This window comes from Paroedura picta, chromosome 2, assembly GCF_049243985.1.
Source record: "Paroedura picta isolate Pp20150507F chromosome 2, Ppicta_v3.0, whole genome shotgun sequence".
NCBI lineage: Eukaryota > Metazoa > Chordata > Lepidosauria > Squamata > Gekkonidae > Paroedura > Paroedura picta.
Genome location: NC_135370.1, coordinates 37,526,671 through 37,552,374, shown reverse-complemented (window position 1 = coordinate 37,552,374; position 25,704 = coordinate 37,526,671). Strand labels below are relative to the sequence as shown.

General features: G+C 43.2%; 1 protein-coding gene across 1 annotated transcript in view; it reads right to left on the bottom strand.

The window, feature by feature from the left end:
• LRP2 (LDL receptor related protein 2) overlaps window positions 1–25,704 on the bottom strand; it is a 216,187-nt gene that overhangs the window by 66,414 nt on the left and 124,069 nt on the right. The window contains exons 33-45 of the mRNA XM_077319790.1: window positions 25,128–25,271; window positions 24,851–24,960; window positions 20,366–20,543; window positions 17,180–17,393; window positions 14,862–15,101; window positions 12,685–12,873; window positions 10,681–11,601; window positions 9,868–10,033; window positions 8,971–9,129; window positions 7,785–8,074; window positions 4,415–4,618; window positions 2,804–3,046; window positions 218–343 (exon numbers count right to left, since the gene is read on the bottom strand). Coding sequence (XP_077175905.1) covers window positions 218–343; window positions 2,804–3,046; window positions 4,415–4,618; window positions 7,785–8,074; window positions 8,971–9,129; window positions 9,868–10,033; window positions 10,681–11,601; window positions 12,685–12,873; window positions 14,862–15,101; window positions 17,180–17,393; window positions 20,366–20,543; window positions 24,851–24,960; window positions 25,128–25,271 — 3,184 coding nt within the window. The remainder of the gene's footprint in view (window positions 1–217; window positions 344–2,803; window positions 3,047–4,414; window positions 4,619–7,784; window positions 8,075–8,970; window positions 9,130–9,867; window positions 10,034–10,680; window positions 11,602–12,684; window positions 12,874–14,861; window positions 15,102–17,179; window positions 17,394–20,365; window positions 20,544–24,850; window positions 24,961–25,127; window positions 25,272–25,704) is intronic.

Genomic DNA, 25,704 nt, shown 5'->3' with positions numbered 1-25,704 from the left:
ACATCTGGAAGGCCGCAGTTTGACTACCCCTGGCTTGGAAGATTTTCAGTTTAAGTTCTTGAATCTAAGTTCATGTTAGGCAGACACATATGGGCAGAAGCAAAGGCAGGCCTCTGCAATATGATGATGGGGAGGGAGGAATCCTAGGCAGTAGAAGACTTTTGACTTTTTGCCCAAACCAAAGCCAAGGAAGGTAATTTGGGCGCAATCAGCTTACCGCAGTGAGTGGGACTCTCATCACTCATGTCACCACAGTCATTATCCCCGTCACACAGATAAGTCCGAGGAATGCATATGTTTGTGCTCCGGCATTTTGTATAGCCAGGCTGACAAGTGCGTTCAGCTTTAAAAGAGAAACAAAACAAGAAGGGAAAGTTTAGATCTCTTTTGTTCCCTTACAAAAGAACAAGCTGATTAAAAAAATATACATGTTAACTTCAAACAGCAACATTTTTCAGAGTGGAATTTCAAGTGATCTATCAATGTAAAATCAGTTCAGTAGATAATCCTCCAGAGATGAGCTAGTATATTCATTCTGAATAAGATAATTTAGCAACTTTAACCCGCCTTAACATAATCAGTTCCCAGTGTATTCCCATGTTCCAAAAATAGTACGGTACTTATTTTTATCCACTGATTATTTACATCTGATAGACTCTTTCCCCATGAATAATTATAGCCTGGTTCCTTCTACTCTGTCCTTTAGGGGGGAATTAATCCAAAATTTGGCAGAAAGCGTATTTCAAAGGGACATATCCATAGAAACGACACTGAAAAAAAGTCACAAGAGGAATGTGGTGCCTCAGAAAAGAGGGACAGAAACAAGACCACCTGACCTATTTTACCACAGCAAAATAAAAATAACATATCTATAGAAATTAAAAAATAACATATTACTATCAGAATTTAATAATTTTGAGTTATTTTCCAATTCTTGGTATGGATATATTATGCAAAGTTTTTCATCAGATGAGTAGGAAAAGTTCCATATTCGGGTTGGAAGATAACTTTCTTAAAATAAGCACATGGAGTTAGATCAGTGTCTGGAAGACAGATCAGCCTATGTGGACACTATCTTGGATTCTATGATGCAAGGTAGGATATAACACTCAATACAGTTTAAGTCAGTTTTGTCCTGTAAAACAGGGGTAGTCAACCTGTGGTCCTCCAGATGTTCATGGACTACAATTCCATGGGAATTGTAGTCTCATGGGAATTGTAGACTCATGGGAATTGTAGTCCATGAACATCTGGAGGACCACAGGTTGACTACCCCTGCTGTAAAAAGATGAGACTTTTCTTCTACGGGCATTCTGCCTTCCCTACCAGCAACAGCCTCATCGCAGCTCCTCTACCGAAACCACCAAGCAACACCTAGACCATTTATGCACTGGAGGTTTCATGCTGTGCTGCAGGCTAGAGTTTTAGTCATGGCAGGTTGCCCCACCTCTTCTTGTACCTACATGGGGGAGCATTTGGCCCCGTGAACCCCATCTGCCCCCTATTTGTGCTCCTGCACGGGAGCTGGGGCAGTGAGGTTCCCAGTGCATAAACAGTCCTAGACACCCTTTTCATGCTGATTATTCTCACACCAACCGTTCTCTGATAATTGCAGCATTATGCTAAAAACTCAAAGCGCTATAGTTGCAATGAGAGACTCTGCCCAAACGGATGTGCAAGAACACAAGGACAGCCCTGCTGGATCAGACTAGGGGCCCATCTAGACCCAGATTTTATTTCACACAGAGGATAATCAGCTGCCCTGGTGGAACTACAAACAGGACCTCGGGACCAAAGCTCTTCCCTGATAGTGGCTCGGAAAGCTGAGTTTTGGGGTTTACTGCCACTGAATATGCTCTATTGTCACACCAAAGATAGCCAACAAAAATGTAGTCGTATGTACTTCACTGTTGGCTCAAAAGCATGCCTGACACATAACATATTAATACATGTCACAGAAGAAATATTAACATTATCATTATATCAAATATTTTCACACACTGGAACAATTATACACTAATAAAATGACCTATTATTCAGTCCCCAATGGCTGTAGCACAGGGCATAATATTGAACAGACTTTCAGCTGATAGAAATGACCCTTTCCATCCTTTCTACCAGTAGCCTCCTGGCCTATTCTGCACACATTAGATAATGCATTTCCAAAGTGCTTTTGTAGCTGGATTTTCTTGTGCAGAACAGGATAATTTACTTCTAAAGTGCATTGAAAGTGCATTATCCAACGTGTGCAGAATGGGCCCCTGTGGCACATTAAAAAGTACTGGTAGCATTTGGAAGGACCCTGCATGCAAAAAAAAAAAGTAACACATCAGGAGAAGGGCAATTGGGTGATCTTCCATTAATGGAACAGCTCAGGATTCTTTGGGTTGGATCCAACGAGCTTTCCCACTGGAGGAAGGTGTCCCCCTTCACCACTAAAACTGTTACCCTAAGGATCGTGGGACCTGCATGAGAAAAGCCATCTAGGATGGGAGCTGTAATAAGAAGGGGAATTGGGCTACCTTGAACAAAAATTTGGTGGGATCCAAAGTCAGTGGGACAGTTCACAGCATGTACATTTATGAAAGTTTCTCAATCATCAACAAAGGACCTTGACATCCAATCAATTTTTCAAGATGTTCACAAATATGATTAATTATTTTGGGCCAATTGTTTTAAAAATACCAAAGTTTGTTCCCTTTTACTGATTCTTTCCAAGCAAAAAAAATTAGAGAAAAGTTTCTTCTTTGGTGGCCTAAGGAATCAGATCCTAAAGGACAATATGTATTTGTGGTCAACTTACGGCAATTTCTCTCATCTGAAGTGCCATTATCATAACAGTTGTTTACACCATTGCAGACGTATTCAAGAGATATACACCTTCCATTATTGCAAGTAAATTCTGTGTGGGAGTCACAAGTTCGGAACAAGCAGCCCACCTCATCACTGTTGTCTCCACAGTCATTGTAGTGATCACAGCGATAAGGGTAGGGGACACACCGCCCATTGCCGCAGGTGAAAGCTGTTGGCTGACAGGTATGAAAAGCTGAAGGAGAGAAAGGCGATAAAGAAACATCACAGATGGAAGAGGCTCTTGACAAATGCATCAAAGAAGAATGCAGGAGTTTAGTTTGTTTGTTTTTACCTGCCAGGGCAAACACGGCTGCAAAACGGACTGCATGTAAAGCAAAATACACATGTTGAATCAGTCAATCGGGAGGCAAAGTTGTTAGTTTTGTCTCTACCTGGAAGATTCATCTCCAGAGCCTACAAATCCCTCAGTGAAAACTGAATAGGTGACAGAGGAGTTCATACAGGAGGAAGGAAACTGGAGATGCTGCTGCCGACATGTCGGCATAAGTAGCCAAGAAAGAAATTTCCAAGCTGGCGATGGCAAAAACTTTATTCAAACAATAGAACGAGTTCCTAGGTATAAAACCTTGTTTTTGTATTTTATTTCATCAGTGAACTTATTTCTTAATTATTTTTTTTCAGGGATACTAACAAAGTCTTATAAATCTTATAAATGAACCTTTATGAACCTTTGATATTAATAGACCCACGATATATGGCTTAAAATATAAAATATAAGGTATAAAATATAGGGTAGTGTGTTGAAGACTTTGTTAGTATCCCTGAAAAAAAAACAATTAAGAAATAAGTTCACTGAAATTTCTTTCTTGTCTACTCATCGTCGGCTAACGTGTTGGCATAAAGCAACACAACTGCACAATCAATGGGACATTTTCTTTATGCATTGTGTGGCTTCTCCCTTTATTAAAGATGAATTTTATCAAAAGGAAGTCAGAATTCACTTTCTCCACCCATCCTCCTTCCCCCCTTCCTGGGCCTGTAGAAGTCCCACGCCACTATTTATCGATTGATTTAATTGATTCATATGACACCTTGGGGTGATACCCTTCCCTCATTGGCAGTCTTTCAGTGCGCCGGGCCTGGAAGACTGTATGCGTAAAGGAAGAGTTTCAGAGCCCTACATTAAAAAAAAAAACTTTAACAGTTTTGAAAATACTCTTGTTAAGAGTGGGCGAGTTATGAACATTTCATACTCCACAACACAATTTCTCAACTCACATCCTATTATTCTGATTTTAAAAACCTTTAAACTGGGGAAATACTCCCTAGCCCTTCTAAAAATTATGTTCTATCCTGTTTGACCTCAAGAGGGCAAGTCAGATTTACCATCTGCACCATCTCCCCTACATTCATCTTTTCAACTTTTGAATTATCTCTGCTTTTGGATGCGATCGGGCCTCGTCTCCCGGCAACGAAGCTAATCCCGGCAACGTAGACCGCGGGACTCTGGCCAAAGAGATATTGAAGAGCCCTTGATTTTTTATCAAAACAGTCTCTCTCGAGGCATTAGAGTTCCTGATTCAACTGCAGAAGTGCTTACCACACACACTTTCCAGTTCATCGCTCCCGTCCCCACAGTCATTTTCATTGTCACACTTCCAGCGCTCCGCGATGCACTGTCCATTCAGGCAGGTGAACAGTCCTCCGCTACACCTGGTGCCATTATCCACAATACAATGCTTGTTGTTATTGGCTAAATACCAGCGCCCTTCAGAAGGACATTGACACTCCGCGCCGGTCGGGCCTACGTTTGATTACAACGGACAACAATGGAATATTACAATATCAAAAGGTATAATGCGCCACAAAACGTTACCTATAATTTACCACAGAACATTCATTCGCTTCATGGAACATGAATGGAATGTTACACAAAAAAACAACAGGTACGTTCACAAAGATGTCAGCCTTTGAGCGGCGTGCTTAGAATAAGCTTTTTTATCCACTCCGAATAAACTTCCTTTGTGTACTGTTGCGGTGACATGGGTTCCAAGGCTGCAACTATTATGACAGCATATAAATTGAGCATGGCAATTCCGGGGGGGGGGGGGGGGGGGGCTTATATAATATCTGTCTTGCCAAACAAGGTTCCCACCTTATCACTTATTAACCCAGGATGTCTCTGGCTGCTACAGGATAGCTCATGCGTTCTGTTATCCCACCCATTTTTGTTAAAGAACCCTGATGCAGAGAATCACGAAAGTGTTATGAATTGCCAGTAAGCTGGCCCAAAAATGGGCTTTGTTGAAGGACATTTGCCTCACCATGACCAGAAGCGGCGCCCGGATTGCCGCATGCATAATCGGTTACTCTGGGTTTTGCCGCCGGCGCGCCCCGCCCCGTGCATAACCGGTGTGTGTCGCATCTTCCCCCTCCGTGTTTTCCATGTGACCCGAAATCACCGTTTCGGCGGCCGTGCATAATGGGCCCATGGAAAAACAAGCGCTTGGGGCAGAAAATCTGTAACAGCGGGCTCACTGTTACTAAAGAAAGTGCTAAGGGTAGGCAGAGAGTGGGCGTGGCCGGTCCGATGCAGAGCCCAATCAGGACGTAATTGGGCCCTGCCTTGCACAGGCCACGCCCACTCCTGCTCATTGGGCCAAAGGAAGCAGTTGTGTGTGTGGGGGGGAGGATTCCCTTCCCTTTGGGCTGCAAAGCCCTCTCGCCGTCTGACGGAGCCAGAGAGAGGGCTTTGCTGCCCAAAGGGAAGCCTTTCAAAGCCCATTTTTAAATGGGCCTTGATACTAGTAATCTCATAACTACCATACTATTAGTCCTACTATTGATGTATGTTAGTTTATTTGTTATAGTCATTGACCAGTGTAGTCAATGTAATAAGACGAAATAAAAACAAGTCGTCATAATATTTACAGACATCCTACAGGTCAAAATAAACTTTTTTTAAAACAAGCAAACCATAAAATAGATATCGCAATTCAGGACTATTTGGCCAACGCCTTTTTTTTAAAGATCATTTCGTTTCTTACAGAATATAAAAGCAGAAGTTTGCTTCAGCTTTTTGTCTTCTAGCAGAAATGTAATCAGAAGGCTTTCGTAGGTTGCTGAGTGCTTTAAATGTATAAAGTGTATAACAAGGGACGAATTATATGGTTCCTATTCTCTATGGATGGATGTTCAAAAGAGGCTCTGGGTACTTGAGAAAAGCCTGTGCTTGTCATGAAACACACTGACTTCTGGCACCCTGAATTATATTTTGCTACCCAAAGATACATTCAAATTTGTCTTGGGGTACTGAATATACTCTGTATGCGTTGTGCTTAAGGTGTGATAAACTGCCGCATTAATAAAGAAGAAAAGCTGTTTCTTGGTACCCTGCTTTTCATTACCCAAAAGGGTCTCAAAGCTTCTTCCTTTCCTCTCCCCACAACAAACACCCTGCGAGGTAGTTGGGAATAAGACAGCTCTGAGAGAACTGTGATTGCACCAAAGTCATCCAACTGGCTGCTGGTGGAGGAGGAGTGAGGAATCAAACCTGGTTCTCCAGATTAGAAGCCGCTGCTCTTAACCACTGCACCAAACTGTTGCTCTTGCAGCATGCTGTAGAACTGGACAATGGCTACCTGCCTGTATCATGTTATCTTTATGGCTGACAATTATCCATCCACAATAGGTGCATCTCCTGGGTCAGAGCAGCTGCTACTTTTTTAAAAAGTTGCAGAACTTTCAAATGATCTTCACCAGACAATAGTACAAGAGCCCAGTAGTACCTTGAAGTCTAACAAAAGTTGTGGCAGAGTATGAGCTTCCGTGAGTCACTGCTCACTTCAGGCTCACTGCCCATACCATGCCACAAATTTTGCTAGTCCAGGGCAGGCTTTCTCAACCTGGGGTTCGAAAAACACTGGGGTTTCTTGGCGGTTCTGGAAGGGTTTCCTGAATGGATGGGAATTACTTAAGTTTTTATATATATTCATAAAATTTGTTAGACACTTATCAGGTGATGTGACCATATAGTCATGTCGGCCTGTTCCCCCCCCCCCGTGTCCAATGATGGGCCTGGAGGGGGTGGAAGGGGAGGGGCCCCAGGTGAGTGAGTACCCAACTACGATTCCCAACTATATTCTGCATGATCGCCCCACTTCTGGGGTTTCTTGAAGCCTGAAGAATGTTTCGGGGGTTTCTCAATGGTAAGAAAGTTGAGAAAGGCTGGGCTAAAGTGGTATTGCATTCTTGCTGTTTTCTATAGACAGGTAAACACAGCTACCCATCTTGATCATACCTGACAAGGTAGTGTCTTAGATGTGAGATACAGTTTATTTATTTATTTATATTTCTATACTGTCCTTCCATACGGCTCTGGGATTTGTCAATACTTAGCTGTCTGCAACTTAGTGCAGAGCGTAAGTCAGGCATGCAGAAGTTCCAAGGTTCAATCCATGCACACCCAGTTCAAAGGACTAGGCAGTATTGTGATTCCAAAGCCCTTTGCCTGAGACCCTGCTGAGCTGCAAGCCAGCCTGAGCATAGATCTTCCTTGACCTGTGGTCTGACTCCATACAAGACAGCTTCATTTGTTCATGTATTGGCATGACTGTGTTATGTGCTGCACCCAAAGAAAACGAAACCAATAGGCAAAAGGTTGTGTCTTCTTGAGATTTATTAAATCCTAAATAATTTGCAATCTCAAGAAGACACAACCTTTTGCCTGTTGGTTTCGTTTGCTTTGGGTGTATTTCTACAAGAAACCAACTGTGTTTCTTCATTTGGACTGTGTTATGTGCTATGCAGTTTGTGAACCAAAACTTATGTTTCTCTTGCGACAGGGATCAAAACTAAAATGCTGTTTGAGTGCAAGAGCTTAAATAAAATCCTCTCCTCTGATCTGATTCCTTATTGAGAGACAGGGCACTCAAGGACAATACAGATGTTATTCGGTGTCTTTTCTTTACCTGTTACACATATATGGCTGCAACCCCCATTGAACTGGTTACAAGCATTGGTGCATTTCTGTTGCTTGCTTTTGGCCCAGATGTGAATATCCATTGGTCTGGATGGCAGATTCGAGATCATAACAATCTGATCTGACCCGTCGTATTTGTTGGCTCGGTAAATACTTCGGGTGTTCCAGTCTGTCCAGTAAATGTGTTGATCGAAGAGGGTCATGGCAAACGGATAGAGGGCTGTGCTAATAATGACCTCACGATTTGCGCCCGTAAGGGTGCTGCGCTCTATCTTCTGTCTAAAACAATTAGGAGATGTTAGTATTTCAAGACAAAGCACGAGAAACCAAACTTCCATACATTAACATGTCCCTTAAGCCCCTTATGAGAAATGCAGTAAAGCACATCAAAACTTATTGTCAGGTGTCAAAAATCGTTGTAAACTACAGCAATCCAATATGAACACTATGAACTTTAATTGCACTGGGAAGTATAAGCATTTGCACAGAATTGCATACCCTGATGTTCATCCTACTGTTATCAATCTAATTATACTGTCTATGGGGGCTCGTGTCCTGACCTGGATAGCCAAGGCCGGCCCACTCTTGTCAGATCCCAGAAGCTAAGTAGGGTTGGATCCAGCTGGTATTTGGATGGGAAACCTCCAAGGAATACCAGGGACACGATGCAGATGCAGGCAATGGCAAACCACCTCTGAATGCCTCCAACCTTGAAAACCCTATGGTAGGGGTAGTCAAACTGTGGCCCTCCAGATGTCCATGGACTACAATTCCCAGGAGCCCCTGCCAGCGAATGCTGACAGGGGCTCCTGGGAATTGTAGTCCATGGACATGTGGAGGGCCGCAGTTTGACTACCCCTGCCCTATGGGGTCACCATGAGTCAGCTGTGACTTGCCTGCACTTTCCACCACCACCAGGGAATCATGCCCACTATGATGCAGGACAATTTAGTAGGCTTCGTTCCCATCATTTTGCATACTTGGCAAACAGAAAATAAACCAGCAGGGGACACAAGCGGCTATGAGAAAAACCCTTATTAATCATGAACATAATACAGTTTCCATGTTACTAAAGTACTGCACATTATGCAGACCAGAGCCATAGGCAAGCATCTGAGATACATTAAACAGTATACTATACAGGTCCAACAACAAGCAATTAAACAGATACCTACAAATTTGCATCGGCCCAATAAAGCTGCTGTTCCTCGTAGTCTAAGGTTAATCCATTTGGCCATACTAAGTTGGTGCTGACAATGGCTGTCCTAAAATTTCCTCCAAGGGTGGCTCGTTCTATTTTAGCATTGGAACTCCAATCCGTCCAGTACATGTACCTGTGATAACAAAATTATTAATGTACTTATCTGCTTATTTATTTCAATAAAGAGCATTCATGTAACACCTACCAGCTGAATAAAACCAAATCTCTAGTGGGCTGGGTAAAAAGAGTAAAGCGACTGCCCAAAAAGAATTCAAAACAGCAAAGGCAGCCATAAAGCAGCAAAAAAAGCACACATAAGACACCTCCAAGCAGAGAAATCAGTGGCTTGTGCCCAACCACCTGTGCACAGTAAGCATATGGAGTTGACCTGCATTTGTACCTGAAGCATTTTCCAACCTCTGCAAAGATAATTCCTGGGGGGCCACAGTGCCCACCTGGGGAACATTGCTGAGATTTGGGAGGCTGAAGTAAGGAGGTACAAGGAATTGAAATCCCATTCCTTCTGTGGCGTTGCGTTTAGAGCAGAGAGAGAAGGACCCATTTCAGTCTCGTCCCTCCATATTCCTCTGCATGGGCCCAACAGGTAGGTAGGTAGGTAGGTAGGTAGGTAGATACCTACCTACCTACAAAACCAAATACGTTTAATTGAAAGAACGATTTAAGACTTCTGAAAGAAAACAGACTTCCAAAAGTCCTGAAGGGAAACGGCAAACTTCCTCAGCCCGGAAGCAAGCAGGTCCTCTTGAGGTCTCCCTTATTAATGTGGATATAATGAAAGGAGAGAAACAAGAAGGTACACAGAGCAGACATCCCTTATTTTACAACACATTATGCAGAGGGTACAGCTTACCCTTGACAAGGATCCAATATGATGGCCCTTGGACGGGGAACATGAGCCACCACAGAGCGATTAGAGCCATCCACAGACATTGAACTGATGGTCTGATTTAGATAGTCACTGTAATAAAGTCTGTTGTTGATCCAATCAAAGGCTATGCCGTCCGGAGTTCCCAGATCTTAAGACATGCAGAACACAAAGCACAACGAGTAACTCTGCATGACGACACTATGAATCAATCACCACAATGTGTCCAAAGGCCCTTTTGACTGTCACAGTGGGATATTAGTCTGTCTAAAGCTAAAAGATCACTTTTGAATGCGTGACAGAAGACAAAGACATGCTGATGTGTACTTCTTAAGGCTCTTGCACAAAAACATGGCTACTCCCAGCCTTGGCAACATTTATCCATACTTATATTGAATGTCCTACCCTTCATGTAAGCTATTTATTTTTACTACTACTACTACTACTACTACTACTACTACTACTACTACTACTACTACTACTACTGTTACTACAAGGAAGAACTATATCCTCCACAGTACTTTCATCTAGATCCCAGTAAACAATCCTAAGCGGTGAATTAAAGAGAAGCTTGATTAATACTGCAAATGTAAGCAAAGTTGCACCCTTCCAAGAACACTGAATTAGGTGGACTCAGAAAGATACAACTCTGTTTAGGATGTTGCTGTTAGTGTAATTACAGGTAAAGCTAGAGAAACATTCTTACCGTGGAGACATTTTAAAGCTTAAGACACATCCCAAATTATTCAAATAATCATACAGTTAAGTATCCTTGAAAAAACACATAGCCACGTTTACCTGATGCTACTACGGTCGGGCTCCCAGTTCCAGAGTAGATGTTCAGGTGACTTATTTTTCCTGTGCCTCCGGGGGAACTCTGAGTGAAATAGATGACATTATTCGTACTGTCATAGTCAAGAGCAACTGCAGTTCTTAATACTCCCACCGTTTGAAATGGAGGGCTATGATCTGTAGGATCTAGATGCAGGCTTCTAAGAGCATTCTCCAAAGTGAAGATTAGATAGTCCTCCGTCGAAATGGAGCAGCTCTTGCCATTTGGATCTAGCGATCCAAATGCACATCCGCACTTTGGTGTCTCCAGGTCAGGGAGTGCAAAGCACAGGTGCGAACAGCCTCCATTGCCCTCCAGACACGGATTGTGGTTGACGTCGGCCGGGGACCGCGACTGATAGCGACTGTTGTAAATGGTGACGTCTCTCAGCCAGTTGATGTTGTCTCTTATAACTGCTGGTGGTTCAGTATTGCCTGGCTCTTTACTCCCTTGGAAGATTTTTTTCAAATTCCTATCGACCCAAATCATGGAGTTTTCAAAAATGGTAATGCCGTACGGTGTCGGGTAACGGCTGCCGTAGCGGACGATTTCCGGCTCGCCGCCATCTTGTGAAATCCTTGCAATCATGTCTAAAGAGTCGTCCACCCAGTAAATATAGCCGTTGCTGTGATCTACTGCCAAGCCACGTGGCGTGACGATGCCTTCGGACACCAAGACAGTCCGATTGGTGGCGTCGAGAAACGCACGTTCTATTTTTGGGTTCTGACCATAATCTGCCCAGAAAAGGTATCTGTTTTGGGGGGCCACGACAATATGCCTTGGCATGTCCACAGTAGTTTTAAGCAGCACGCGGCGATAAGTGGTGTTTAAACGTAGAACTTCTATAAAGGTCTCTCTCAGGAATGCATTGGTAAAATAGAGATTGCCTGGGTTTTAAAAAAAAAAAAAGCCAAAACATGGATACATTCATTTTCAAGAGGTCTTAATCATATGCAAGAAAGTACAGAAGACCAGTATAAAAGCAGAAGTGGGAAGGACTGCAAGGACTTGAGGAAGGCCTCATCCTTCCCCCGCTCCCACTGTTTTCTTTCTCTTTCCTAAAGGCCTCCAGAGTCTCTCCCCCCCCCCTTTCCTGCTTCCTCCTCTCCTTCTAGGGTTGCCAACCTCCAGAGGGTCTGGGGATCTCCTGGAATCACAACGGATCTTTCAACTACAGCAATCAGTTTCTCTTAGGGCCGCCAGGCAGAGGTTGGGAAACCCCTGGAGATTTGGGGATGGAGCCTTGAGAGGGCAAGATTTGGGGAGGGAAGCAACCTCAGTAGGATAAAATGTCATAAAATCAGCTATCAAAAGCAGCAATTTTCTCCGGGGAAACTGTCATCTGGAGGGCAGTTGTAATTCCAGGTGGTATTCAGCCCCCTCCTGGAGGTATTTTCTTGTTCTCTCTGTTCTATGTAAACTGCATCAAGTGATGGGTGGTACATTTGATGAATGAATGAATGAATGAATGAATGAATGAATGAATGAATGAACGAACGAACGAACGAACGAACGAACGAACGAACGAACGAACGAACGAACGAACGAACGAACGAACGAACGAACGAACGAACGAACGAACAAACAAACAAACAAACAAACAAACTATTTTGAGTAAATATTCACGGATTACTCTTGTGCATTCAGAGCTAAAATTTCCTCATTCTGAAAGAGTCATGTTAACAACTAAGTGACATTTACTATATGAGGCCCAGGCAACCAAATGAACAGAAGCAATGAGAAAATCTACAAATGCGATGCTTATTATGAGAGCCTAACGGGGGGAAAAAGCAAAGAGAAGGGGCCCTAAAATGAGTTCAGTCATCTGGCCCCTATCAAGAATAACTTTCAAGAATATATGGTATTTGATCGTTATTTTGGTAACGTTTTCTATCAGATTCTTGGGATCCAGATTTTCTGAAACGTAAACAACAGTAACTACATATTTACTGTGCTACAGTAGTACAAACCTGATACCCAATCCACTGCGATGCCACGGATCCCATTGCGCCCTATCCCATCTGTGACCACGTCCGTGAAATAGGAGCCATCCGGCTTGATTCTGCGTATAGCATTTTGGGACGGATTGCTGCTGCTGAAGTCACACCAGTAAATGAAACCAGAAGGGATATGGACATCCACGTGTAGCGCGTTCCTCCCTGCAACATTTTGAAAAATGCGACTCTTCCTTTAATATTCTATTTGTTGCACTTGGTTAGCTAACACTTTTCCATTTCTTAGAGGCGAACTATATGACACAACAGCCGTGGGTCCAAGCCGTGGCTACGGATGCAATTTTAGAGGAAAGTTTAGCTGTTTAATCATTCCTGACTGGGCCCTTGCTGCACTGGTATCTGGATGGACCAGAAAAGCCCAATCTTGTCAGATCTCAGAAGCTAAGCAGGGTGGGCTCTGATTAGTATTTAGATGGGAAATGATCAAGAAAGTCTCTAGAGACACTATTCAGAGGCAGGCAATGGTTAACTGCATCTGTTAGTCTCTCGTTTTGAAAACTGTAAGGTAAAGGTAAAGGTATCCCCTGTGCAAGCACCAGGCCATGTCTGACCCTTGGGGTGACGCCCTCCAGCGTTTTCATGGCAGACTCAATACGGGGTGGTTTGCCAGTGCCTTCCCCAGTCATTACCGTTTACCCCCCAGCAAGCTGGGTACTCATTTTACCGACCTCGGAAGGATGGGAGGCTGAGTCAACCTTGAGCCGGCTGCTGGGATTGAACTCCCAGCCTCATGGGCAGAGCTTTCAGACTGCATGTCTGCTGCCTTACCACTCTGCGCCACAAGAGGCTCTAGAGGGCTTGAGGGCTTGAAAACTGTACTGGGTCATAATAAATTGCCTGTGACTTCACTACATTATGCATGTGCACACAGCAGTATCAAGAGGAAGAAAAGAGCCTGAAGGAATCTCAAAAGTCACTTACGATCGCCTACCTTTTCTCTCCCCACAACAGATACACTGTGAGATAGGTGGTGAGAGAGCTCTGAAAGAACTGTGACTGGCCCAAGGTCACCCAGCTGGCTGCATGTGGAAGACTGGGGAATCAAACCCGAATCTCCAGAATCTCCAGATTAGAGGCCGCCACTCTTAACTGCTACACCAAGCTGACTCTCACGTGATCTCATTCTGAGGTAGCACAACAAAATCAGAGTCCTCTAGCACCTTGAAGACCAATAAAGACCTTGAATAAATCTTTGTTGGTCTTAAAGGTGCTACTGGACTCTTTGATTTTTCTAAGTATTTCTCCTCAACAGCTTATCTTTTTTAACTTAATGCCATGAATTTCTCCTCCATTACAGCCCCCCCCCCCCCCAGAAACTTAAGATCCAGTGAGCAAAACCTGCTCGAGATCCCTGGCCCCAAAGAGGTCAAACTGGTCTCAACCGGGACCAGGCCTTTCTCAGCCCCAGCCTAGTGGAACACTCCCCCTGAAGAGATATGGGCCATGTGGGGCTTAAACAGTTCCAAAAGATCTGGAAAGGCAGAGCTGCTCTGCCAGGTCTATGGTTCAGGCCAAGAAATAACATCAACATTCTAGCCTCCCCACTTAAAATGACCAACCTACAAGTTAACACCTACCAACAACAACAGGAATACACTTTGTTTGAGCCCTCGCTCAAGAGAGAGGGGTAGCCGGTCTGGAAGTTTCTTGCTTTTAATGTTCATACTTTTAAGACGACGTATTTGATTCCAAGCAGTTCAATATCAGATTTTAATAGAAAGCAGAGTCCAATATTCAATGACTGGGGTGTATGTAAACCACGGAAATACGAACTCGGTGGTGGTTAAATGACAGGTATAATGGAAAAATATATGACATAGTGCGATGTGTCAGCTTAATATTCATAGTTTTCTGACGGAAATATATACCGTTCTTTTCTTTTCTACATCTTGTATTTTTTCTGAACAAATAATTTTTTTAAAAAATTACTTTTTAAGACTGATGATCTTATTGATTTTGTGTGACTTATGACTGTGGTGAGCCACCCTGAGCCCTCTGGGGAAGGGCAGCAAGCAAGTGGAGAATAAAAAATACAAATCCGCCAGAGGGAAGTGCAGCATTACCCACCCACAGTGGTAAGCGGAACATTAGACATAAAAGGATTCTGTTAAGGAATGATAATCTTCATCTACCTCGTCCTGCCAGGGGGACCATTGCCTCAGAGTGATCAGATGCTTCCAAGCTAAATCCTTTAATTGCAGACAGCATGGAGACGACGACAAAGGAATTGTAGGGGGAGCAGGTTCTGTTGTCAGGATTTAACTGGAAGCCGGTTGCACAAGCACACGAGAAAAGCCCCCCGGGTACAGGCAGGCAAAGCTGCTGACAGACCCCGGCGTTGTTGCTGCAGCCGTTGGAGGAGCCAGCAGAATCTGAAGGGGGGGGGAGAGAGAGAGAAACATGAAAATGCACCAAAACTGGCTGCGTGGGCCACCGTCCAAGACGAACAAAGCCAGTAAATAAATGCGGTTGTAAAATAAGCAAAGATATAGAAGACAGACATAAAATATGGATCAGGCTTTTCTTCAGTCTTTTGACCATAGAGGGACTCCTGAAGTATTTTTCAGGCTTTGGGGGACCCCAGAAGCGGTCAGATGACTATGCCTGCAATGTCCCCCAGAAGTGACATCACACATACCCTCCCATCGGATGTGGCCAGTGTTAGGAAGGGCCAATAGGAGACAACAAAAGAGGATGCTTTATGCCTGCTCTGTGTAGGGCCTGTAGAGCAACAGGGGGAGTGGGCTCCAGTGATGCCTAGTGATGTCAGCAGCTGTCCAAACTTCTAGGAAAGGCTGTGGAACTCTCGGGGAATTCCAAGGAGTCCCTGATATAGATAGATGAGTGATCCTACTTAATCCTACCACTCCACTGAGCAGATTTTATTCATTTATCCATTCATTTTTTAAAAATCATTTATACCCCACCTTTGATTTTGGCTGAATTTTGGCATCTAGCTTAAATAGCTCTTCCATGGCAGGGCATTCCTGTCAATTGCATATTCAAAAGTTAACACTTAAAAAAATACTACCTTCACACCTACTAGATGACTACAGGACAGCCACACTCAGTCTCATAAGACGTTTTTGTGAACATAAAATGCAGAAAAGATAAACACATATGCTTGTCTGAGCTTTTAAGAGGAAGGGCAGAACCTACTAACTTGGTATCGCAGTTAGCGTGTAAGACTAAGACTAGGAAGATCTGGGTTCAAATCCTTCTTGAGCAGTCACTCTCTCTAGCTGAACCAACCTCACAAGACAGTTGAGAGGATAACATGCAGGAGAGATGACCAGTGTTGAAGACTGTTTTGAGACCCATAGGGAGAAAAACTGGGTGTAGACTACAGTTGTGCATTCAGATCTACCAGAGCTGAAAATATACCCGAAAAATAACTTATCAGTATTTTTCAGATATATTTCAGCTTCTCAAATGTATCTGGACTTTCTTGGGAAAACCAAAACAAAACAAAATAAAACCCAGATAGATTTGGGAATTTCAGGTAGACCTGAAAACAGTGGAAAGGCAGGATCAGATTGCTCCAGCCTCTCAGCAGTTTGTCAGGTGTGTTTATGCAGTCCCATTAATCTTTAAAGGGACTGCAGAAGTCAGTTCAAGGATCAGCTGCCTCGGCTGTGACGGACTTCTCTTGCAGCCCAATTTAAACCAGGGTGCAAAAGAAGCAAGCCCAAGATAGCTGGGTTAGTGAGGAGCTGAGTTTCCCACCAGTGCAGCTCAGTGCTGCTTTCTCCTGCTGCCCAGGAGAAACCAAGCCACAGCCAGGATCAAGCTGATTTTTTAAACTAGAATTTCCCCCAAAAAATTCAGGATTCCTGGGGAGAAAAAATAAATTGGGCCCAATAGATCTGAATTAAAAAAAACAGTAAAAATTATAAACACGTCTACTACAGACATCTAATTATATAAATGCCTCGGATACTAGCAACCAGCAAAACCTAATTGTTGGGAATTTTGGTCAACAGTGTTGATAATTTTCCATGGTGATTAATCAATGTATATATATTTTAAAAGGTTTGCATTAATGAATATCAGAAAATTTCTTTGAATTTTCTTACTGGTAATGAATGACCTTGGGGCAGAAGTACAGTTACATTAAATGTATAAAAAAGACACAGATCCTAAAGGTAGTGGGTTTTTTAATTGACATTTTCCTGTATACGTCAATAAATAAGCTGACACCTTCAAAATCTGAGGTCTTCCTGAAGCAGAAACGTGGCTGTGAAATTCTCCTGCGTGCTAGTCCTTAAGGTTTAAATAGATGAGAGAAATCCTACTTTCTCAGAATGGCTTTTGGGTTTGTTTGTAGTTCCACAACTGCTTTTCCTGACTTTGCATCTGTGCTACAAAGAGGCAACCCGATGACTAGGGGCAAGGAATTTAACCCTTTCCCTGTGCCCAAAAGCTTTCATAGTTCACGTCAAATACTCACTGTCCCGATAATAGACTCTGAGGCATTTCAATCTTGAAACGTTGTCTCTCAGCACTACTTTATTTGCTCCGGTGGACTTGTCAACCCGCTCAATGACCTCATAATCACGGTCAGTGTAGTACAGAAAAGAACCGTAGACAGCCACACCCCAGGGGTGAGAGAGATGAAAAACCAGAGTCATCCTGTTTGTACCATCCACATTCCCTCGTTCAATCTGGGAGACAAAAGATATTAAATATTACAGATTCAATTCTTTGCCCCTTATATGAGCAGTGTCGGGATGACAGTTTTGTTGCTTTGCTGGGAAACAAGCCTTCTGTAAGTAAATCTATGACCTTACAATCTCTGTTCTCTGACAAAGACCCAGAGGTAACCATTTTAGTTGCCAGAGTTTTAACTAAGATGCTTTATAATATGCTGCCCACCTTGCATTTTATCTTTTATAGTTTAATCATTTTAAGATCTGTTCGGTTATGTAACCCCATGGCCTATTTTATTATTGTGTTGAAATTTTAAACCCTATTTTTATATTTTTGTACATATTTTATGCCAATAAAAAGTTACTGACTGACAGATTCAATTCAGTTAGCCATATGTATGCATGTAGCTGATTTTTAAAACTACAATTCTTAGCTTCTCTTTTCAACTCTAGACAATCTTCACATGACCTCACATCATTCCCAACTAAAAACTTTTTAGATGATGCAAATGTAATAACTTAAATAAGATTAGAGCCCCACTAGATATGGCAGGAGATTCACGAAAGAATCTAAGCAACTGTGCTCAGGAGGAAATCTAACTTTATTCAATAACTAGTAAAGAAACCCCCCTCAGCTCGCCCAGAGGAGAGTAGGCAAAGGAGAGCAGCGGAGCCAGCATGGAGTTGGCCTTCCCTGGTGTCTCTTGGCAGGAAGGAGACTGGAGAGAGGAGCAGCACCATAGCGGAGTCACTACAGAACATGCAGTTGCTCTTCCCCACATCACTCTGGTGATGAGGACAGGAAGAGTGACAGGGCCACTGTGGAGCACGTGGTCACCAAATTTGCTGGCATATTGGCATACTGAAGCAGTCGGTGCGAACTTAAATGGACTCCGGGGAATGGTAGAGGACAGGAAGGCCTGGAGGATCATTGTCCATGGGGTCTCACTAGCCTCATTGCTGTTCTCACTAGCCTTCTTATCTCTGGAGGACACCATGTGGCCACAGGATTAGAAAAGGTCAGTTTACATTCCAATCCCAAAGAAGGGCAATGCCAAAGAATGTTCAAACTACCGCACCATTGCACTCATTTCTCATGCTAGCAAAGTTATGCTCAAAATCCTACAAGCTAGGCTCCAGCAATATGTGGACCGAGAACTTCCAGAAGCACAGGCAGGATTTCGAAGAGGAAGAAGAACTAGAGATCAAATTGCCAACATACGCTGGATCATGGAGAAAGCTAGGGAGTTCCAGAAAAACATCTACTTCTGCTTCATTGACTATGCTAAAGCCTTTGATTGTGTGGAGTACAACAAATTGTGGCAAGTTCTTAAAGAGATGGGAATACCAGAGCCAAATAATACCCCAACTTAAAGCCAGCTGAAAAAATATTGTCTAACCTTGAGTTCATTGATGCCATTGATTTCATTTTTTAATTATGGCAACTTTAAAAGTTTTAATTTAGAGTTGGATCTTATTTAATGATAATCAAACTTTCTCACTGGTTCGTTCTGCATACACTGGATAATGCACTTTCAATGCACTTCAGATGTATGATTTTCTGTCTTATCCATCCCATATGGAATGAGCACTGAGACAAAGACAGATTACACAGTACAAGTCAACACAAGCAATAGGATGAGAAAACTAATAAGCAATGTAATAGGACTAAGTTTACAGCACAACTAAGGAACACATACAATACTGAATATATTTTTATACAAGTATAAAAATCATTTATACAAGTATAAAAATCGATCACTAAGGCAGGATAGGCTTTGGAGTGTGTTTTAATGGACGCTTACTGTGTTTACTCTGCTAATTTTCATTATTATCTTGTTGCTCTATGGGTTGATCTTATGTTACTGTATTACTTTTATTTCGTAGGCCACTCTAAGTGTTTTTAAAGTAGAATGCTATAACATGACACTTACAAATAAACAATGGTGGGTGGGGCTGAGCCAGATCATGACTCTGGGGAGGATAAAAGAGGGGCTCCTCCTTTAGCCCCATGACATTCTCACAATCTTAAGCACCCTCCTGAACAGCACATTGCCTTTCTGCTGAAACTACACTATCACCATGCAGGCAAGGTATCATAAAGCACATCTTTCCCCTCTACAAAATTTAACATGGCATTCACTGAATGCCTCGAGCTTGGCTGGAGCCATACACTTCCCACCCCCTTCACCACTCCACAATAAGGAAAATGTTCTATAAAGGATATCTCTTTCTGCAAGCAGAACAGGAAAGATCTATGTACAGGGAGGAGAAATATATGCCCAAAAAACTCCAAAAAAAACATCCTCTAAAAAACATATTTCCATTACAATATTATGTGTTCATAATACTTTAATGGGAATCATAGAATCATAGAGTTGAAAGAGGCCATACAGGCCATCTAGTCCAACCCCCTGCTCAACGCAGGATCAGCCCTAAGCATCCTAAAGCATCCAAGAAAAGTGTGTATCCAACCTTTGCTTGAAGACTGCCAGTGAGGGGGAGCTCACCACCTCCTTAGGCAGCCTATTCCACTGCTGAACTACTCTGACTGTGAAATTTTTTTCCCTGATATCTAGCCAATATCGTTGTACTTGTAGTTTAAACACATTACTGCGTGTCCTCTCCTCTGCAGCCAACAGAAACAGCATCCTGCCCTCCCCCAAATTACAACCTTTCAAATACTTAAAGAGGGCTATCATGTCCCCTCTCAACCTCCTTTTCTCGAGGCTGAACATTCCCAAGTCCCTCAACCGATCTTCATAGGGCTTGGTTCCTTGGCCCCAGATCATCCTTGTCGCTCTCCTCTGTACCCTTTCAATTTTATCTACGTCCTTCTTGAAATGAGGTCTCCAGAACTGCGCACAGTACTAAATAAATCTAAATTTTCATTGTTCACTACATTAGTCATCTCGGTATCCTGATTTTTAAAAGCTCTTCTTGTTAGAACGACATGACGACTCCTTCGTTCCTATACGCATACATACCACTCCGGTGCTTGTGACCGGCCAGTAGAGCTTTTGTTCTTTGATGTCAAGGGTGACAAACTCAACATGGTCAAGGTTTCCAGTGAAGAGGGTTCTGATATCTGAGCCATCCATGTTTGCACTGGCAATCTTCGCAGGGATCCCCGTGTGAGTTCCTTGGTCTGTCCAATACAGTTTCCTGCAATAAACATTATCTCAACTATCACAAAAATAACATGAGTCATGTCTATGAGAGACCTCACTTCACCAAATATGAGTCTACCTTACCACATGTTTTATTTATTCTTTATTTATTTTCATATTTCTATACCACTGCTCTCAAAAAGTCTCGTGGTGGTTTACAACAATCCAATAAAACACAATAGAAGCCCCTAAGAACAGCCCTTAATACATTAACCCGATAACGATCAATAGCATTCCAGTCTCTCACCCGCCCACCCCGTTCAGCACATGGGTCAAAAGCTCTCTCTCACTGGGAGCGAGGATCTAACCAGACATTGTGGGATGCTCCAATGGTAACACCGAGACTCTGCCATGGCCTCAACTAGGGTTGGCTGCTTCGGCGCCCGACGCACCCAGCGCTGCACTGTGGGGGGAAGGGGAGGCGCAGGTGTCGGCAGGCGCATACATGCAGGCGCACGACGATGCCCGTGCCTCCCTTCCCCCCACAGCTCCGCGCTGGCTGCGTTGGGAGTGACCGGCTGCTTCCGGCGCCAAAGTGCCCAACCCTAGCCCAACACTGGCACCTGGCAGAAGAGCTCCGTCTTGCAAGATCTGCGGAAAGCTGAGAACTCCGACGGGACAACATGCATGGCTTCCCCTTTCTTCATATCCTTGTAGCTGATAACCCTGTGCAGCAGAGAGAATGTCTCCCAGACCAGGCCCTGAACCTGAGCCTTCCAGGGGTAGTCAAACTGTGGCCCTCCAGATGTCCATGGACTACAATTCCCATGAGTCCCTGGAAATTGTAGTCCATGGACATCTGGAGGGCCGCAGTTTGACTACCCCTGATCTAGTCTGACATTCCTGCCACTGCCAAGCTGGCTTTGAAAGCAATGTGTGCGCTGATGAATTTGAATCTTTGCAATTGTTACTAAATCACATTGACAAGAAAACCAGTCCCTGATTTCTGGAAAAGCACAATTAACTGTAGGACTACTTGCATTTTGTCTATTCCAAATTCCTGTAATGCAGAAACACATTCCATGAATCTCCCAACTCCTAAATAAATGTTTGCAACAAATTCACAGATTTACTAGTACACTGCCAAACAAATATGTAAGTGAATATTCACTTTTCTTTATATCAAGAGTGCTACAAAGCATGAGACCTTCCCACTCCAGTTTTGGCATTTTAAGTTATTGGTAGTAGTTCTGTGAGATGCCTAATAAATTCTGGAAACAGTGTTTGAGGAAGATGCAAAAGGAATCGCTAAACAAATAATGAAACCTGAACAAAGTAGAATATTTTTACAGCTGCTCTAAATGATCTTCTACACAAGATTTCATTCCTTCGCACTACCAGGATAATATTAGAGATGTATCAAAGTCTAATCGCCTACACATGCTAATTTTCATGGTCTCTCTGAATCTGGAGAGCAGGATAACAGAACAGTGAAGAACAAATTCACACGCGCCACTTCTACTGCTCTCTCCAGCTACTGGTGTGCATGTATGAAAAAGCGAGAGCCAGTTTAAAACGGAATTAGGTCATGTTTCTGAACCTGGCTTTGAAGGGATGTCAATTTATGAGCTCATGGCAACTTCCCAGGGATGAGCACATTTATATACTGTCTCTCCAGATATCTGCTCAAAATGGATCCTATTCATGCATCGTTTTTGTTTAACTCATCAAATCAGACTCTGGTAAAACCAGCGCCCTGGGGAAAGGAAGTCTAATTTATACAAACATTCATATAATCCCGTCCTTTTGATCCACCCCACATTTTCCTAGTTTGTTTAGTCTGCCTTCACCGACTGGATAATAAAATGTATGCAATGTAGCTTTTTTTTTAAAAAAAGGGTTTTTTTATTTCTTTATATTGATCGTTGCCTATTTTTGTTTTAACTTGTCTGTATTGTGAAAGCAAAATAGAACTTTTCTAAAAAAGTTTCTAGTAAGTGTAAATCTCTACAGGTCTACCTGCCCGTTATTTTAATTCCTAGTAGCCTTAGAATCATAGAATCATAGAGTTGGAAGGGGCCATACAGGCCATCTAGTCCAACCCCCTGCTCAACGCAGGATCAGCCCTAAACATCCTAAAGCATCCAAGAAAAGTGTGTATCCAACCTTTGCTTGAAGACTGCCAGTGAGAGGGAGCTCACCACCTCCTTAGGCAGCCTATTCCATTGCTGAACTACTCTGACTGTGAAAAATTTTTCCTGATATCTAGCCTCTATCGTTGTAAGGTAAAGGTAAAGGTATCCCCTGTGCAAGCACCGAGTCATGTCTGACCCTTGGGGTGATGCCCTCCAGCGTTTTCATGGCAGACTCAATACGGGGTGGTTTGCCAGTGCCTTCCCCAGCAAGCTGGGTACTCATTTACCCCCAGCAAGCTGGGTACTCATTTTACCGACCTCGGAAGGATGGAAGGCTGAGTCAACCTTGAGCCAGCTGCTGGGATTGAACTCCCAGCCTCATGGGCAAAGCTTTCAGACGGCTGCCTTACCACTCTGCACCACAAGAGGCTCTCTAATATCGTTGTACTTGTATTTTAAACCTATTACTGCGTGTCCTCTCCTCTTCAGCCAACAGAAACAGCATCCTGCCCTCCTCCAAGTGACAACCTTTCAAATACAAAGAGGGCTATCATGTCCCCTCTCAACCTCCTTTTCTCCAGGCTGAACATTCCCAAGTCCCTCAACCTATCTTCATAGGGCTTGGTCCCTTGGCCCCAGATCATCCTCGTCGCTCTCCTCTGTACTCTTTCAATTTTATCTACGTCCTTCTTGAAGTGAGGCCTCCAGAATAGCACACAGTACTCCAGGTGTGGTCTGACCAGTGCCATATACAATAGGACTATGACATCTTGTGATTTTGATGTGATGCCCCTGTTGATACAGCCCAAAATGGCATTCGCCTTTTTTTACCGCTGCATCACACTGCCTGCTCATGTTTAGTTTACAATCCACAAGTACCCCAAGGTCTCGTTCACACACAGAAGAGAATATAATGCTTCTTCAGCAAGGTTCCCTGCTTGGGAGTTTTCACTCACCACACCTAAGCAAATGGGGATCCATGCAGCTGCCTCCTGTAAGACTATCTCAGATTATCAAAAGCACGGTATGTCACTGGCCAGTAACTAAAAGGAGAAGAATGTTCTGGGCCAGCAGAACCTTTAGAATAAGGAGTCCATTTACAACAAGGATTCCATTTAGTAAAGCATACACAACCACTGCATGCTATAGCATAGAAGATTTTGAAAGGCCTCCCCCTATATACAACCCCCCCCATCTCTCCATCGTAACACCATCACGTTTATGTAGCTTTTATTTCGTTAGCTGGATGTTACTATTTTAATGGTAATTGTTTTTATTGTTTTATTGCTATGTATTGTATTGTTAGCCGCTCCAAGATGCAAGTGAGAGGCGGGATACAATTTCAATAATAAACAAACAAATAAATCTTTCCAAGCAAGTCTACTGTGAAACAGACACCGAAACAATCACTAAAGGTTAAACATTTGCAGAAGAATTTTTCCTCCATAAACTCTTTAGATGCCACATTTTGATAACACTAACACAGTAAGGATGGATCCCACCAGCAAATTCAAGAGAGAATGAGGACAACCTTGCCCAACAGCCCTCTTTGCTACAGCTCCACCTCACATGTCTTTTGCCAACATGGGCTCCTGGCGGAAGCTTTTGGTGATGGGACCAAAATGGGCCCTAGAATCATAGAATCAAAAAGTTGGAAGGGGGCATACAGGCCATCTAGTCCAACCCCCTGCTCAACGCCCTCTCCTTCTTGTTCCTCATACAATCCAACCCATTATCTGTTTTCTACCAGACCTCATATTTAAACTGTCACATTTCAAACAATAACTTCCTTTATGCAAGTCAGATATAATCAGTGGCGCCGTAGGATCCAGCCCCATGGTTTGGATCCAGCCCAGTTTGAGTAAGCCATTACGAGGAGAGAGAGAAGGCAGAATCTAAGCAGGGTCAATACTTATAAGAAAACTGTCAAGGAAGAAACTGGAGAGGAAGGGAATGGCAAACCACCTCTACTTCCTCCTGCCTTGAAAGCCCCTTGCTGGGTCACTGTAAGTCAGTGGCAATTTGACTCTGCTTAACACACACGCACATTACTACATGGAGTAATACAGCCACCACTGAAACACATAAAGAAAGACAAACGGGAATCGAAAAAGCTAGTACTCTGTGTCAGCAACCCAAGACACTCTCACTCAGAAAGAAGTTAGGCCCACCAAACTGAATTCCAAGAAGAACTCCAGAAGAATAAAGACTGACTTCTTGAACTCACCCTCGGACTGGATCAACAGTCAAACCAGTTGGCATCCCACACCCTATCGAGGTACCATCGTTGGTAATGAGTGTTTTTCGGTAGATGACTTCACTGTGAAGCTTCAGGACCTGCAAAACAGATCCAAGTATGTTGAGATTGTTCTATCGAGCATCCATCAGCACAGAGCCTAACTGAAATACAAACCTAAATAAGCTTTATACTGTTGCATGCAATCTAGATGGACTTTACACTTAATAGGTATGAACAGTTCGGTCACAGCCACAGACGGGCTTACCTCAATGGATTGTGTGACAGGGTTACTGTAGTACAGGTTTCCAGATATCCAATCTAAAGCTAGGCCAAAAGGTGCTCCGATAATTGCTGCTGGGGCAAATACGGCCCTGTTCGTTCCATCCGACTTCACTCTATGAATTTCTCCCTTAGTGTAGAGGGGAAATGGTTTATTTAGATGTACTTTATAACCCGCCATTCTCACTGAAACTCAAGGCACATTATACAGCGTAAGAGGATGCAACCAAATAGCCTTGCCACAGGACAATCTAACGTATAGGACAGTGCAACAGGAGCAGGACCGTAAAAATCAGAAACAATGCAACAACAACAACAACAACAAAAAGATCTGACATAAGCAAGGCAAAAACGGAATTATAAAAGCAGAAAAAAATGCAATAAGAGCTTGCTAATGCATGAAATAAGCAGTGGAACAGACTACAATCCTGTTCCCTTTTGAAACAGTGGCCTCCACTCCATTATGTTAAAATTATATTCCCTCTACAGGAATGCCATTGCAGGAGCTCAAACAAGGGAACCCTACATGGCTTTCTTGAAGCAGCTGGCTACCAAGGAATGCT